This window comes from Baudoinia panamericana (assembly GCF_000338955.1).
Source record: "Baudoinia panamericana UAMH 10762 unplaced genomic scaffold BAUCOscaffold_6, whole genome shotgun sequence".
NCBI classification, from domain to species: Eukaryota; Fungi; Ascomycota; class Dothideomycetes; order Mycosphaerellales; family Teratosphaeriaceae; genus Baudoinia; species Baudoinia panamericana.
In genome coordinates this window covers 965621-980606 of record NW_006911262.1, presented here as the reverse complement: position 1 = coordinate 980606, position 14986 = coordinate 965621, and the positions used below count along the sequence as shown (strand labels likewise).

At 54.9% G+C, this 14986-nt stretch overlaps 5 protein-coding genes across 5 annotated transcripts; 2 read left to right on the top strand and 3 right to left on the bottom strand.

The window, feature by feature from the left end:
* Window positions 1-54: 54 nt before the first annotated feature.
* BAUCODRAFT_69707 (uncharacterized protein) lies at window positions 55-5889 on the bottom strand (the record flags this gene model as incomplete). The annotated part of the gene is made up of 1 exon (XM_007678071.1): window positions 55-5889. One exon carries the CDS (start codon window positions 5887-5889, stop codon window positions 55-57), a length of 5835 nt encoding a protein of 1944 aa, XP_007676261.1.
* An 889-nt stretch (window positions 5890-6778) lies between these two features.
* Window positions 6779-8458, top strand: BAUCODRAFT_33972 (uncharacterized protein). Its single transcript, XM_007677931.1, has 3 exons — window positions 6779-6817; window positions 6879-7102; window positions 7170-8458. Exons 2-3 carry the CDS (start codon window positions 6905-6907, stop codon window positions 8196-8198), a joined length of 1227 nt encoding a protein of 408 aa, XP_007676121.1. The 5' UTR covers window positions 6779-6817; window positions 6879-6904; the 3' UTR covers window positions 8199-8458.
* Window positions 8429-10132, top strand: BAUCODRAFT_482606 (uncharacterized protein). The gene is made up of 3 exons (XM_007678409.1): window positions 8429-8678; window positions 8731-8943; window positions 8996-10132. The coding sequence occupies exons 1-3, from the start codon at window positions 8658-8660 to the stop codon at window positions 9929-9931; spliced, it is 1170 nt and encodes a 389-aa protein (XP_007676599.1). The 5' UTR covers window positions 8429-8657; the 3' UTR covers window positions 9932-10132.
* Window positions 10133-10796: 664 nt separating this feature from the next.
* Window positions 10797-11739, bottom strand: BAUCODRAFT_482637 (uncharacterized protein). Its single transcript, XM_007678408.1, has one exon. The coding sequence runs from the start codon at window positions 11619-11621 to the stop codon at window positions 10836-10838; it is 786 nt and encodes a 261-aa protein (XP_007676598.1). The 5' UTR covers window positions 11622-11739; the 3' UTR covers window positions 10797-10835.
* A 118-nt stretch (window positions 11740-11857) lies between these two features.
* On the bottom strand, window positions 11858-14710 carry BAUCODRAFT_70170 (uncharacterized protein; the record flags this gene model as incomplete). Its single annotated transcript, XM_007678102.1, has 4 exons — window positions 11858-12548; window positions 12618-13261; window positions 13361-13743; window positions 13807-14710. 4 exons carry the CDS (start codon window positions 14708-14710, stop codon window positions 11858-11860), a joined length of 2622 nt encoding a protein of 873 aa, XP_007676292.1.
* Window positions 14711-14986: the final 276 nt, after the last annotated feature.

Here is a 14986-nt window from a genome sequence, read left to right as displayed (position 1 = left end):
CAGGCAAAAAGCCGTCCGGGCACCGCGCCGACGTGCAGATATAGTACATATATCTTACCTTCCTTTACTACTCTTTCGCGATCCGACGACAGTGGCGTGAGGACTCATAGGCGCCTCTACGCTTCTTGGAGGAGGCATGACCTCCTTTATCTTCTCAGCGCTTATGCCAAGCTGCACCTCACAAATCCTACGCCATAATGTTTGCACAGCACGTTGTAACTCAGGACCCATGTCCCGGCCCATCAAGCCAACAGCCAGCGGCGCGAAGACCGGCACGTTCTTTGCGAATTCATCCTCGCCAAAGCCGATGTAGCCGTCGAGGACATCAACAACCACGGGCCGCCACGTGACAATATTCCGCTGTTGTGTCTCCTCGTCCATTTGGATGTATGATGCAATGATGTCGCTGCAGAGTGGTATCAGAGCAGCTTCAGTCTCCGGCCGACTAGCTGCTCGCTCGTCGGTGTCATCTCTGTACATTCGTAGCAGGATGCCTACGTATACACTAGCGCTGCCGCTTTCCTGTTTGAGGAGGTTGGGTGGCTGCTTCATGAAGCCTTCCCTGAAAAGACGTGTGCGCAGCTCGCGGTCTTCATTGAACCGCTTGGCGAAGTGGTAACTCTTCTTCAGCAGCGCCATAAGTCGGAGCAACAGGTGAGAAGGTATCGAGGCGTAGACGGCATCGTTGTTGAATAGTTCTGATACCGTCTCAATCATCAGTAGCTGCAAGACGCATTTCGTGATGATTTGATTGAAGTAGCGTCTCCGTGCAGCCGTCACGACTACCGGCGCTTGTTGCTTGCTTGATGTTGGTGTGGCGAAGTCCTCTAGCTCGGACTGCTTCGATGGCACGGGCGACACCTCCCGATCCTGATCCGAGAGTGACAAAGATCGTGCAGACAGGACATCTGGTCTGCCATCACCGTTCAACGTCGGCGTTTCCTCGCCAAGTCCGTTGATGCGCAAAGCATTACTGGCTGGCATGCCGCCATTAACATCGTCACCGGCTGAAGCTCCTGTCAGCACATTTGGTGACTTAGACACGGTTGGGTCCGGCACATGGCCATTTGCCGCCTCGCTCTCCCTTCGATACCCGCTACCGGCAGTAGCAGCTGAGAATAGCTCCCTCGCTTCGGTTCGTGCGAATAGGTCGACGAACGCACCAACGATCTTCTCCCAATGAACAGGGCTGAACTTCGTCACATTTTGCAGGATCAGCTGTTGCAAGCAATTGCTCCCAATCCGTGCAAGTGTGTCGTTTTCTTGGCAGATGCATAAGGCCAGCAGATCGAGGAACCGGTCCAGCATGTACTCCAAGCCTTCAAAGAAGTGCGTGAACAAGCTGATCATGTTTCGCAAAGCCTGTATGAGCGTCGTTGACAGCCAGACAGAGAGCTCCTCGTGATTTGCTGCCTCGTGATTAACCGCCTTTCGGTCCTTGAGTACCATGAAGATGGGATACAGCAGCTGTCGCCAAAGAGTGTCCCAGAAGTTTTGTGGGAAGTCACCGCCGTACCGAGTCAGTGTCTCGAAGAGGTAATTCAGTGCCCTGCTTCTGACCTCTAGATCTTCGCCAGTCATGAGCACATCATGGAATGCGAACAGCACTGGAAACCAGAACTGCTCCTCTTGACTCTGCCGGCTAGGCTGCTTTGGCAAGCCTTCCGCTTGCGGCTCGTCCATGCTTTTCCGTCCAATCGCGGCAACCGCGTGCTGCGAGAGAGGACATTCCGGCGTTCGAAGCAGCTTTGGCACCGAGCTCCGTAACGTTTCGATGGCCTGCAGACTCTTCTTCTGAAACCGCATATTCTTGCTGAACTCCGTGAGACAGACCATCAGATCCGCAAAGGCACCCTGACTTACAACCACGCCGAAGCGCTCATTGTACACCTGTGTGACGTTGTCGAAGGCAAGGTTGACGATGCTTTCGTATGGCTCCTTTGCCGCAACGGTGAAGACACCGAACATCGTTCGCCACCCACTTCTGATCATGTCGCCTCTAGCTTGAATCATCTGGATAAGGCACCGTAGCACCATATCCTTGACCGCCACTTGACTGGCATTCGCCAATATCAGCTCGAAAGGCTTCAGGAAGTCCTTCTGGAACTTGAATCCGGGCAGCTCTTCAATCTCCAGAAAACGCATGCTCAATTGCCGCAGACTGTTGAGCGCAAAGTAGACCACATGCGTGTTTGAGTGACACCCAACATCAATGAAGTGTTGGCCGAGCACCTCCCATATCTTGGTCCACTCGAAGCGCACACGCAGCATGTTGTAGCCCGAAATTTCTACAAGTTTCTGCAAGCTGTACGTTCGTGGATTCTCGCTTTGTCCGGAGTTCTGAATCTCCTGCCAGCTGACTTGCGCAAGCGCACGGACGAAGTAGACGATGGCATGGCCAGACATGTTCGCTGTGTTCATGAAGATGCGGTCCACTACACGTACCATCGCTGCGTCTCGTGCCTCTTCGGCAATGTTGGTTTGATATACGGACCCACTTTGTGGCGCTCTTTGCGTTGGCCGTCGTGGCAGCTGTGCTCCCCTTGGCCCGCCTTGAAGTTGCTGCTGCGGTCCGGTTTGTTGTCTCAGCATGTCCGGCACTGCACCCTCTTCCACACCGGAGCTGATCAGCTGGAAGCGATCCAATTGCGATATACATGTCAGCACCTCTCGCCAACTCTCCTTCAGCACGTTGCTCTCCTCCCATGCTACTTCCAGCAGAGCCTTGAGCGCTTCCACATTTCGCGCCTTCATTTCCGGCAGATTATACAGGCTTGTACTTTGTGCCAAGCTTTGGACGAAAGCGGTACGCGGATCTGCAAGATCGAACAAGCATGCGATATGAATTGCCAGCTTCTCACCCTCCATGCAAAGAGCGATGGTTTCTTGGTTCTGCGTCTCTTGCGCGCAGCCGGAAAGGGCGGTCAGATATGACATCCATGTCACTTCGAACATCGGACCGACATGTTTGGAAGAGCTGGCGGTCAAGAAACCTGCGCCTGCTGCCTTACCACCACCAGTCGTAGCACCATCTGCGCCACCCCGCTTCTGAGCACGCAACAGATTCTTGAACAGCTGCTCGGTGCGATTGCTCATCTCGTCGCTTGCCGCCGCATATGCTTCGCGCTGATAGTCGCGTCCAACGTTTGCTAAAGCACTTACAATGCCTCCAGGCGCTGGTTGCGGTCCAGTGCTCCTGTTCGCCTCAGCCTCCCGCTCAGTGTCCAGCACAATCTCGTTATGCGCGATCTCTTCGAAGATGCTTCGCAGATACTCTTCCGGAAGGTCTGCACTGTCGTTAATGCCACGATTGTTCTTGATAAAGTCCTCCGGTGTCATTCGCTGCTTCACTTGTGCCGAGTGCTGATCGGTATTCAGCATAATCACACTGTAAGCGAGCACGTAGGCTGTATCAGCGTTTGCGAACGCAGATGGATTGCCGCTGGTATATCGTTCCGCGAACTTCAGCATCAAGCGATCGATCTTCTGCGCTTCGCCAGGCAAACGAAAGGACTGCAGAAACCGTCGCAGGGCGTCAACAAAGCGCGTACGTGCAAAGTCCATTGCGTCAACGAAAGCGTGCATGATCTTGATATTCTCTTCATCTCCCTCACCAAGGAACTCACCGAGCGCCTTCTTGTTGATGCGCTCATTGCTCAACATGAACTGTGCAATGTCCTTGGGATCGTTCGAAGAGATGAAGCCGTCCGCGATCAAAGTCTTGATACCTCGTTTCGGCTTGTAATTGAACTGGCGGATTGCATTGTTCAGCGCTGTCTTCCGCTGCTTCACCTTCTCCAGTTCCGCAGGGTCATCTTCAGCGAGTATCGGCGGTGTCGAAATGGAAGTGGAATCAAAGGGCGCACCATCTATACTCGGTGTACCATTGGGCTCGCCACCACGAGTGTCGATGCTGTCTCGCAAATCGTCAATCGAACCTCTGCCGTCGCCATCCACTGTGAGCGACGAAAGAGCATTGTCGGCAAGCGCAGGTTGGGCCCAACTCACTAGACTTCGTAGTGTCTTGACCACGCACTCCAGGCCTTGCATTTTCAGTGCATACTCTTGCGGGAAGTCTGCAAAGTCCGTGAGGCCCGCATTCTGTCCGCCCGCCATGCTTGCAGTGGCTAGGCTGGGAGGTAGAGTACCCTTCTCCCTCCAATCATGCATTCCACCATGCTGCTTAGCCGCACTGTCAATGTACGCCCGCTCCATCGTTGCGGTAACGGCAACAGGCTCTCCGGCAATGCGCGATGCACGGTCAATGATGCGCTGGTAGATATTCTCCATGCCTCGACCGCAGTCATAGTTGAGATATACCTCTACGAGCGCCTTCGGATCAGCCGCTAGTCTCCCGAATAAGTGGTGCACAATATAGCTCTTCTGCCACCCTGGCGCAACCTTCTTCTCTAACATCGGAAGGTAGATTTCTCGGAAGCACACCTCGATCTCGTATTTTAGATGGCTACGCAGCTCGCGCATCATGAGCCAGAAGATCTCAGCGGACACCTCAAACACTCGCGGTGTGCCGGAAGACGCATTGCGCGCCAGAACAGGAAGTAAATACTGCTTCACCGCGTGTGTGAACTGCGTTGGTGCGCTTTGTGCAGCGTTCTTGATCGTCGACTGTGAGCTTGCGAAGACGGTAGAATGATTAAACAAGAGGGTGTGTATGATGTGCAAGCTCAACAACTTGCTCCGCATGCCTTGCGATCTCGCGTCGACAACATCTTCTGGTCGCAGGGCTTTGGTGGCGAGCTTACACATTGCGCGGAAGACCAGGTATGCATCCTTCGCATAGATCTCGTCCTCTTCCTCTTCGTCTGTGGAGAGTACTTCACTGCCTTCGCCGTGTACGGTAATCGACGGTATGTCGTGGCCGGAGGATGTTCGGGTTGGCTGCTTTCCAGCGCTAACTGGCTTCGCCTTACTAACAGTCGTTGGGGCCGTGTCTGTAATTTGCGCATCGTCGAAGGACTTGTTGTTCTCGAAGGTTGCAAGTGTCATCTTTGGCTGGCTATCCTTCTCGGCAGGAATCTCGGGCTCAGGGATTGTCGGAGTTTCGTTTCCAGCGTTCGCCGTTGGAGTGTCATCGCCGCCGTTAGATTGTACTTCAGCTGTACCGTTTACAAGGCTGGTTTTTGATGAACCAGATCTCGCCGCCTTCGATGCTAAACGCACTTTGACGCGCTCGAACACAGTGTTTACCATTTGCGTCAAGGTGCCTTGCGCAATTTGCTGGTTTGGACTACTCTTGCTCAACAAGAAGATATTGTACGTCTGCCGTACACTCTTAAGCAATCCAGCACCGTGCACCACAATCTTGTCGTTCAGGATTGCAGCCAGTAGACTTTTGATAATCTGCATCTGTACCTCGGCCGGCGTAGCCTCGCCTTGAAAGCACTCGCATATTGTGTCTATTGCTCGTTCGATGAGCGGCGCACGCTGACGCTGCCCTTCCACACCCTCTGCGCCTGGTGGAGGAGCAGAGAAGTACGAATAGCTAATCAACTTTCCAATGCAGTCCAGCGCTGTCACTACCACAGACACGGTACTCACATCTGTCGCCAGGTTGAGCGGTTCAAACATGATCTCTGGATCAATCTGGGATGCATCGCCTTGCGCGCCGCGAATCGCAGACAGCGCTCGTTGTGTCGAGTCCAGTAGCGCTTTCCGCTTGCGAGCGTCTTTCGACGCTGCTATGCTCTCCAATGCCGTTACAACAAAGACCATACTTGATCGCGTAGTCCTTGCGGAGGATCGGGTCGTCGTTGTTGCCAATGTCGCTGTAGTCGACTGCGAATCGGTTCGCTGACGGGGCGTAGATGTCGTCGGCGTGTCCGGTAACGAACTCAATGTCCCGGGCTTCGTCACACTCGAAGACACCATCGGCGCGCCATCGCTTTGACTAGGTGACGCCTGCGCATCTTCTGTTCTCAACTCATCCTTTGGTGGTGCGGGCGGTCTCGCCTCTTGCTCCTCGGCCTCTGTGCCCTCACTGACATCTACTTCATGCGCCACATGACCTACGCCGTCAGGCTTCGGACTCTTCTCTACTTGAGTTCCTTGCACATGCGACTCCTCAGCCTGCTGTCCATCCGTCTCTACTGATACGGGCATCCCCGGCGCCGCCGGTCCTTGCTCTTCGGCCATCCCAGCACTTGGTAGGCCCAGTAGAGCATGTAGTAACAGTCGCTAACGGCCGGAAACTCGCAGCATGGTCGGGACGCAGAACCTTGTCCAGTCTATGCGGTCCGATGATTTACAACCACCACTGCACGCAGCATGGTAGCTCTCTCGAACGATGCGCAATTATTAGCATCCCTAAGCGGAACCAGCTCTCCCACTTCCGCCGCTAGCGTAGCCACGAGTTCGGGATCCGGAGGGCGGGTGTAGCCGCGTGAGCTGTGCTCGAACCCCGAAGGTCTCAACACGAAAAGTCCAAGGGGAGGTGAGCAGCAGCACTGGCCTCATCAACCACACCCTTCCCTTCTCACGCTCTCTTATCACTTGTTGCTCTCTTCATCGCCAGCGCGTTCACTCTGTTGTTTCTAGCGGGTAGCGTAGGGGTACATTGAACTACCAGGAGCTCCTTTAGCGACGATGTCAGCTGCGGCGGTGCTCGCGCGAGCATCAAAGGGAGTGTGCAAGAGGGGTGCTTTGAGTGGCTTCAGAACACAGGAGTCTGTAGCGTGAGTCGAGCATATGCATCTCTGAAGCTACAGTGAGCTTCAATGGCGTGTTATGCTGATACATGGTGCCAACAGACGGAGAATACCCGCGCTGTCAGCCCTTGCCCGCTACTATGCCTCCAAATGTGCGGCCACTTCCCTAGCGACTGATCATTCCGCTCTACTGACGTGTCTGGACGACTGCAGCGTACCCTTCGCATACCATAATCTCCATGCCCGCTCTCTCCCCTACCATGACCGCCGGCAACATCGGCACCTGGCAGAAGAAGCCCGGTGATTCTCTCGCCCCTGGCGAAGTGCTCGTCGAGATCGAGACGGACAAGGCGCAGATGGACTTCGAATTCCAAGAAGAAGGTGTGTTGGCAAAGATCTTGAAGGAGAGCGGAGAGAAGGACGTCGCAGTGGGCAACGTGAGTGCTCAACGCCGATACGTTACCCATGAACCGGCGTAATGAATGTACTGACGAAGCCGATTAGCCGATCGCTGTTATGGTCGAGGATGCTGGTGACGTAGAGGCCTTCGCAGACTTTAGCGTTGAGGATGCCGGAGGTGACAAGTCCAAGCCTGCAGAGGACAAGAAGGGCGGTCAAGAAGCAGCCGAAGCTTCTGAGCCACCTTCATCAGGATCTGGCACTGCACCGGAGCCAAAGCAGGAGTCTGCACCCGCCGGTCAGGAGTCAGAGTCGACTGGTGAGCGGTTACAGCCGTCTATCGAGAGATGGAAGGGCAAGCAGGCTGCTCAGCCTGCACCAACCTCTGCAGCTACACCGGCTGCTGCTGCAGCACCTCCTTCGTATGAAGACACGCCAGCCACCTCTATGCGCAAGACCATCGCCAGCCGTCTTACTCAATCCATGAACCAGAACCCGCATTACTTCGTTGCATCAACCGTTTCCGTCACCAAGCTTCTAAAGCTCCGACAAGCACTGAACGCTTCCGCTGATGGCAACTACAAGCTGTCAGTGAACGACTTCCTCATTAAGGCGATTGCAGTCGCAGCACGGAAAGTACCGGCGGCGAACAGCAGCTGGCGCGAGGATGGCAAGGAGGTTATGATCCGACAACACCACACCGTCGACGTGTCTGTCGCTGTCGCAACGCCTGTTGGTCTCATGACACCTATCGTAAAGAACGTCAACGCTCTCGGTCTCGAGAGCATTAGCTCCCAGATTAAGGATCTTGGCAAGCGGGCACGAGATGGGAAGCTCAAGCCGGAAGAGTACCAGGGCGGCACCATTACCATCTCAAACATGGGCATGAACGACGCCATCGACCGGTTTACGGCCGTCATCAACCCACCGCAAGCGACCATCGTGGCAGTGGGTGCGGTAAAGAAGGTTGCGATCCCAAAGGAGACGGAAGATGGCAGCGAAGCCTTCGAGTGGGACGAGCAGATTGTCCTCACCGGCAGCTTCGACCACAAGGTCGTGGACGGCGCAGTCGGCGGCGAGTTCATGCGCGAGCTGAAGAGGGTGATTGAGAACCCATTGAACATGGTGCTGTAAGCCCACCATGGCGTAGGACGACTGCGGTAGAAAGCATTGGGAAGGGAAGGCGCCGATGGGAGCCATGGCCATGGCTTCTGTACAGTGAGCCCTCAGCTTCTTTCAGCATTGTGTGTTTCTAGTCTTTCAGCGCGCGGGCTGTTCGCTGAGTGTTGGGTGAGCAGGGCGCATTGTAGTGGTGTACTAAAACGAGCGACTTGACTTATGCACTGACAGAACTGTTGTCACATAAGCATTCACATGCACCTGCCAGGGCCCAGAGCGATATGGTTGCGGCTCAAGCCACGTGCAGGCGCGTTCTAGCGTGTGCGTGACTGCCTTGAGCAGACCGGTTCTTTCAATCTTCACTTCATCGTTCAACTTGCTTTACTTCCTCGTTTCGACATTAACTGACATACCCATGATCCAGTCGCTCCTGTACGAGCGTGCTTCTTCTACATAAGAGCGCATCCCGGCGGAATGGCGGCGAAGAGAAAGAAGGTGCGAAGTACGGGCATACTACTGAAGATGAGCGGTCGCTGACGATAAGTAGGCCGAGCCGATAAGCGCTCCACCAAAGGCAAAGAAGGCCAAGACCGGGGCTGCCACTAAGCCCGAGCCAGAAGGGTATGCGAAATGGCAGACCAGGAGCGAACTGTCCTCCGGCCTCGCGCTCGGCGAGCAGGTTTCGCAATGGGACGTCGTGGCGAATGGATTCATCCAGACGATCAAGATCCACTCCCCGGCCATGTTCAAGGTCAAGCCCGTGAGTTACCACTTCTCGCCTACCAGTAGCATAGCACCTAACCCATCGCCAGCTCACTCTCACCGATGGACCTTACAAGGGACACAAACTGCTGATGCTCGAGCCGGTCGATATCACAGACTACTTTACCTTCACCAAGCTTCCAGCTGAGCTGCGTCTCGTGATCTACGAGCTACTGTTGCTGGAGCCGGAAGGGACGATCAAACTCTCCACGGTCAAGCCTCGCGGCCTGGACAGACGTTCTTGCTGGGAGAGTATACAAATGGCCCACCCCGGCATGCAATGGAACAAGGCAACCGGCAAATGGATCGGCCAGTCTTCAACTAACATGTCCATACTCCGCGTCAGCAAGCAACTGCTCGCCGAAGCTGCGCCGATCTTCTACGGCAAACATACCTTCAGTGCCGGAACCATGAGTACGCTGGCCCACTTTCTCAGGACCGCTGGTGACATGCGCCAGTACATCAAGCACATCAGCCTTGGGGCAAGCGCATACACAGCCACATGGGCGCGCAAACTCAGATCTCTGCTTCAGCCTGCCCACAATCTGGAGAGCTTCACCGTTCCCCACAGCTTAATCTGCACCGAGAAGCTGAAAGGGTGGTACCTTCGTCATTGCTTACCACCTTCATATCTCGCAGCTCTGTGTGCGCCGATGTTGAAGGCCTCGGCCACAGCCCACAATGGCGATGTTGACCCCTTGGATGTACAAGGCATCCTTCGACTCACGGTTCCGAGTAAGTGCTATCACTGTCGTACTGGGCACAAGGGTGGCAATGGTTGCGGCGAGCTCATCTGCAACATTGAATGTAAGGACCGCGACGAGCACCATCAAGATCTCGTGAAGAAGCTGCGATCGGCAGTCGCACGTTGTCTGGGGCTTACAGTGGTTGAGGAAGGCAGTCAGGGCGAGCGTAGCGACAGAGTGACGGATGTTGCTGAGTGCGCAAATGATGCGCAAGGCAACGAGGAAGAGACCAGCGTTTAAGATTTGCGTCAATGCTGCCTTTTCGGCGCCCCAGAACTGCGGCAACATCACGGGACGCTCGGTAACTGCGTGTGTCTGCACGCATTTGCGTAGCCGTGTCGTTGGCAGAGCTGTGACTCGCGAGGAGTGAACAATGGAGCCGGCAACGAGTCGTGACAAGCGCTTCGTAGTTTAATATTACTGCTTACAGACGGATGCTTCCTTCTCCCAGTCACTCCGGCTATGCTCGTATCGCCAAATCCTCGCTGCGATGCGCTTTGTCTGGTTAAAACAAGTCAATGCCTGGCTCTTTGTCACGAGCCAGACATAGAACACTCTAACCCGAGACAACAGCTTAGTGTGCACAATGGCATAGTTCGCTCCAGACGGTTGCGTATCCAAGAAACCATCCACTCTGTTCAATGCTCGTGTCTATCTCAACAGCTTCACTACCCATAGCAGCCACTTTCGTCTCTGCACAAGCCGCCAAACAAACTTTTCAGGCCCCAGGTGAGATTTTGAAACAGCCGCATGAACCACAGAAAGCAACCATGGGAAATTGCATGGACCACCCTTCCGCCTCTTCTTACTACGGAGATGTCCCTAACCGCTCGGGCGGCAACACCAACACCCGCAACTATCATTCACGGCTGTCCAACGACCGGTACACAAGCCGTCAACGTGCTCGTGGAGGATACGACCGCAGCATGTTCGACCGGCCGATAGTATTTGACATGGATCTCCACTCATACGGTGGGTATATCGGCGGTTCGAGCCGCAGGTACAACAGCACCCGGCGCCACTCGAGAGGTAGCAGGTGGGAGCATCCGCTCGATCTTTCCGGCTAAGCTGGTGAGTGGTGAGATGACAGTGATGCTTTCGCTCGTGTGCAACGTAAGACATAGGAAGATTTAGTCTGTAGCAATCAAAGCGTTCCTTGTCTGATTGCCCTTGCTCCATTTAGGCTCGTAGTGCTACCACTTGCTTCAATCCCGTAGTCGGTCAATGATACATTTGAAGTACGTTCGGTGCCCGGAAACGTGGAGATTCCAAGACTGAAGTACCCTTCAGGACTGACAGTGCCGCTTGGTGTTCTACGACCTCCGATGGGCGTGCGTAAAGCCAGAGGCGTCCGTACGCGTTCAGGGCTGCCATGCCTGCTGTACGCTATTGGACGGCTACCCGCGGTGAAACTACGACGATGATGGCGGTGAATGGGAACCTCGAGTTGGCTGTTGGTCCAGATGGCTTGGTCACCACCATGCTCCGGTTCTCGCCATCCGCCCACACCTTCGAAGTCGCGAGGCGTCACAACTTCGAACAAGCTCACCGAGCTTTGGCTGTGCGTGATTGGCCGTTTCCGCGAACCAGAACTGATGGAGCTGGCACGCGATGGAGGCTTAGACATCGGCGAAGTCTCCTTGTCCACGCGATCCTGCGTTAGCCATGCGGACCCCTCGGCCGTGCGAGACTCTGCACGGCGCAGCGGAATCAGTTGCTGCCAAAGGTAGAGGAGGGCGTTCGGCACCAGTACGAGTCCAAGCTCAATGTATATGACAATCACTCTGAATAGTAAGACCCAAAAGGCGACCGTTGTCGTAAACACCGCGAAGATGGCCAGCGGGATGCTGAAGAGTACCACGAATGGTGTGGTTGTCGCGAAGATCAAACCAGAAATGCTTACTCCAACCTGAAATTTCGGCAACCTCATAATGTCCAACAACACATGTACGCGAGGAAGAAGAAGATGGGGATAGTTCTCGCCATCGAAGATTGCGTACGCTGCATTTGAGGAAGGTCAAGGTTGCACAGATGCGGAGGTTGCATGTGAGACTGCGGAGAAAACTGGGGCAACGTTCGGGGCGCAGGGTCTGGCATGTGAACCGCTTTCAACCACGATCAGGGCGGAGGTGGCAGGTAAAGCGGACTTCATCTTGGGACTGACACTCATCGCTTCAGCTCTTCCATCACCGCTTGCAGCCTCTCCCAGCCTGCCGTTCCCTCCCACGCCGCCTTTCCCTTACCAAGTATACCTCTCACTGCGCTCCTAGCCTTGAACTTCCAGTCTTTTGCCACCAGCTCACCGGCACCCATACCCTCCGTTCGCTCCATGGGCCCTAAGCTCTCGTACGCACTACACAGCCGGACCGTCGCATCAACGACGGCGTTCCAATTTTGTTCATCAGCCTCCCAGCGAGGTTGAGCGGTTACGACTCGCCACGCCTTCTCCTCGGCGTCCAGTGAGGAGAAGGGCTTGTTGCGCCAGAGTGCGATCTTCGCTACCAGGTGCCAGAGTTGCGGAGAGCCGGTGATCAAAGGTACGACATTCTCGTCGATCATCTTCACGAACAGCCTTGCAAGTCCCGGCTGCGCTGGGTCATAGCGGTCGTTGGAAGAGATTATCTGCTGAGCGAGCAAACTCAACATTTGCTCATCTATGCACCTTTCACCGTCAGTCGCTCCGCGCAGATCTATCAGACGCTTTTGCGCCGAAAGCGCAGTGGCGTAGTCCGGCGGGTGCACAGAAGCGGCTACAGTAAGGACGTTCTCCCATATCCGGTACGAGTCATGCTTGAGGGCTGCCGCTCGCTTTAGCGCCTTCAGAGCATCGGAACGGTATTCCTGCGGATCGCCTGGTCTCTCTGAACTATCGTCGCCAGCGAGCATGGCATCCTCAGGCGCAACAGGCTCGGCAGACGTGTCGGACTCCAGGCGTAACAGACTCGCAGCGAGATTGCTCCACGCTTCAGCATCTGTTTCGTCAAGCTGGAGACATCGTGAGAAAGCCTCGACTGCCCTGTCGAACTCAGCCAGCTCCAACAAACAGCAGCCAAGCGCGAACCAGCTTCCATGATTTAGCTGATCGATCGTCAAGCTCTTGCTGTACGCTGCAGCAGCTTTGACATAATCGTGTCTGGCTAAGTAATACCGGCCAAGCAAGCGCTGAGCGCGTGCATACCGTTGGCCGGAGACGTCCCAAGCCTTCTGATACATCTCCGTGGACTGGTCGAGATCGCCAAGGATGCAGTACAGACGGGCTGCATCTGGTGGTGGAGGCATCCTCTCCGACCCTTCCCACGTCTCGTCTTCGCCGACGTGCTCGTCGGTCGTTGCGCCTGCTGTGGCATGGAATAGTTGCCTGCGTACAATCCGTTTTGCTTTGTCTTCTCGCTCTGTAGCCGCCCAGCACAATGCAGCTTCAGCCCACATTTCTAGCCGTTCATAAATGTCGAGCGCTGAGCGCAGGCCGCCGAGCTGCACCCATCGGGCCGCAAGCTCAGCTTCTAACTCCCATCGCATAGGCGTTGCTAGCTGAAAGACATAGCGAAGCCGCTCGGTGTTCGGTGCGCTCTCAGATGCCGAGGGTCTGGGCAAGAACGAAGGCTGATCGTGGCCTTTGCTGTTGCTACTAATGTCGCTTTCAATAATGCTTGCAGTGTCCGCCACCACCTGATCCACCAATGCTTGCAGCTGTAACAGGCCGCGCTCGATGGTCCGTGAACGATACCCCTCAATACGACTGCGAACCAACAGCGCCTGTGTGTAAACTTGCCAGTTGGAGCTACCTCCATCAAGCACACGTGACACATAAGGCAGCGTCTCTTCGCGGGTTAAGCCGTGCTGAGGCGAAGTATTGGTGATGGACGACGCGAACAACAGTAGAACGATAGAGTCCAGTGGGTGCAGTTGCGGCTGGGCTGCAGCATCTAGTTGGCGCAATGCCGGAGGCAGATTCGTCGTATCTGGTAGTGAAGCATCCGGCGACGGTTTCTCCGCGAAGCTGATTGACTCAAGTAAAGTATCATCGTTCAGATCAAGCTTCAAGGGTGTCGCTTTGTCTGCGTCGACAACGTTTCCATCGTTCAATGTAATTATGCCGTCTAGTCGATCCACACTTGGTGTGCCTGCAGCTTGCGCATCACCACTTGCGTCAGTGCTTTTGGCAAGGACAACAAGCTGACTGACATCTTGGCCTTGGTATCGGGTTCGCTTGCCCAAGCGTCCCGTCAGTGCATATTCGAAGCACCTCTGCTTCTTGACCTCTTGCAGATCTTGAAGGGCGAGCTTGTCGAGACCGTGATGGAGATGGATGCTTGTCCGCTCAAGCATCAGTTCTACTTGCATCTGCTCAGCAGCCGCAGGCAGACCTTCATTGTCATGGATTGCGTCTGCGAGCAGGTCTAGGTCATCGTAGATGATGTTTTGGAGGGTCGAAGACGGTTCGGAGAGAAGTCGCTGGTGCAAGAAAGCCACACGCATCTTAGTCCACCTCGCTACCACCACAGTTTTCAAGATGGCCGGACAGGTCATAATTGCATCAGCGAGGCACAGCAACTCGACGTTCGGCGTTAACCTGTAAGCACTAATCCCATCGACGGCCAGACTTGCCACCAGTGCGGCTCGAACGTTGTTCGTTGCCAACGTGCTGTCAGCGACATCGGGCGTAAATAGTAGCTTGGCTGAGAGAAATGGCAACGGTGGGCCAGTTACGTTTGACTGCACAAATGCTGACAAGGCGGCATAGCCAATACAGAAGTACACAATCTGCTTGTCCGGCCTTGAGCGGTCGGCCAGCAGAATGCCAAGCCTGTGGAAGATGAAGTCGCTCCAAGTGGGAAAGTCCAATGATCCCTCACCACCGTCCGGTGCACTGTCATGCCCGAAAAGCTTTCTCGCTTCGTCGGATTGCAGCAATTCTTGATATTGGCCACGCTCAACTTGGCTAATATACGGTTCCACGAGGGTTGCGATCTCCTCGGGCAGACTTTTTCGCAACCAGACAATAAGCGTGTCGGCCATTATGATCATGCTCGGAGCCGCGTCCTGCCACGAACTGTTCAGCTTTGTACGAACCTACTACGTGCATTGAATTCGTACACGGATACTCACCTTTCTGTTTTCTCCATGTACGCTTTCGATCATTCAAAAAGCTGCATGTGCATGTGGGGTGAGAATGCGTGGCTGCGGCATGTGGCGGTGCGTTGTGCCAAGCTTTCCGTGCCTTCTACCAAAACTGTGGTGGCAGGACAAAGCGCGTCGAGACTGTCTCCGTGTCAAACATTGATGGATAGATGC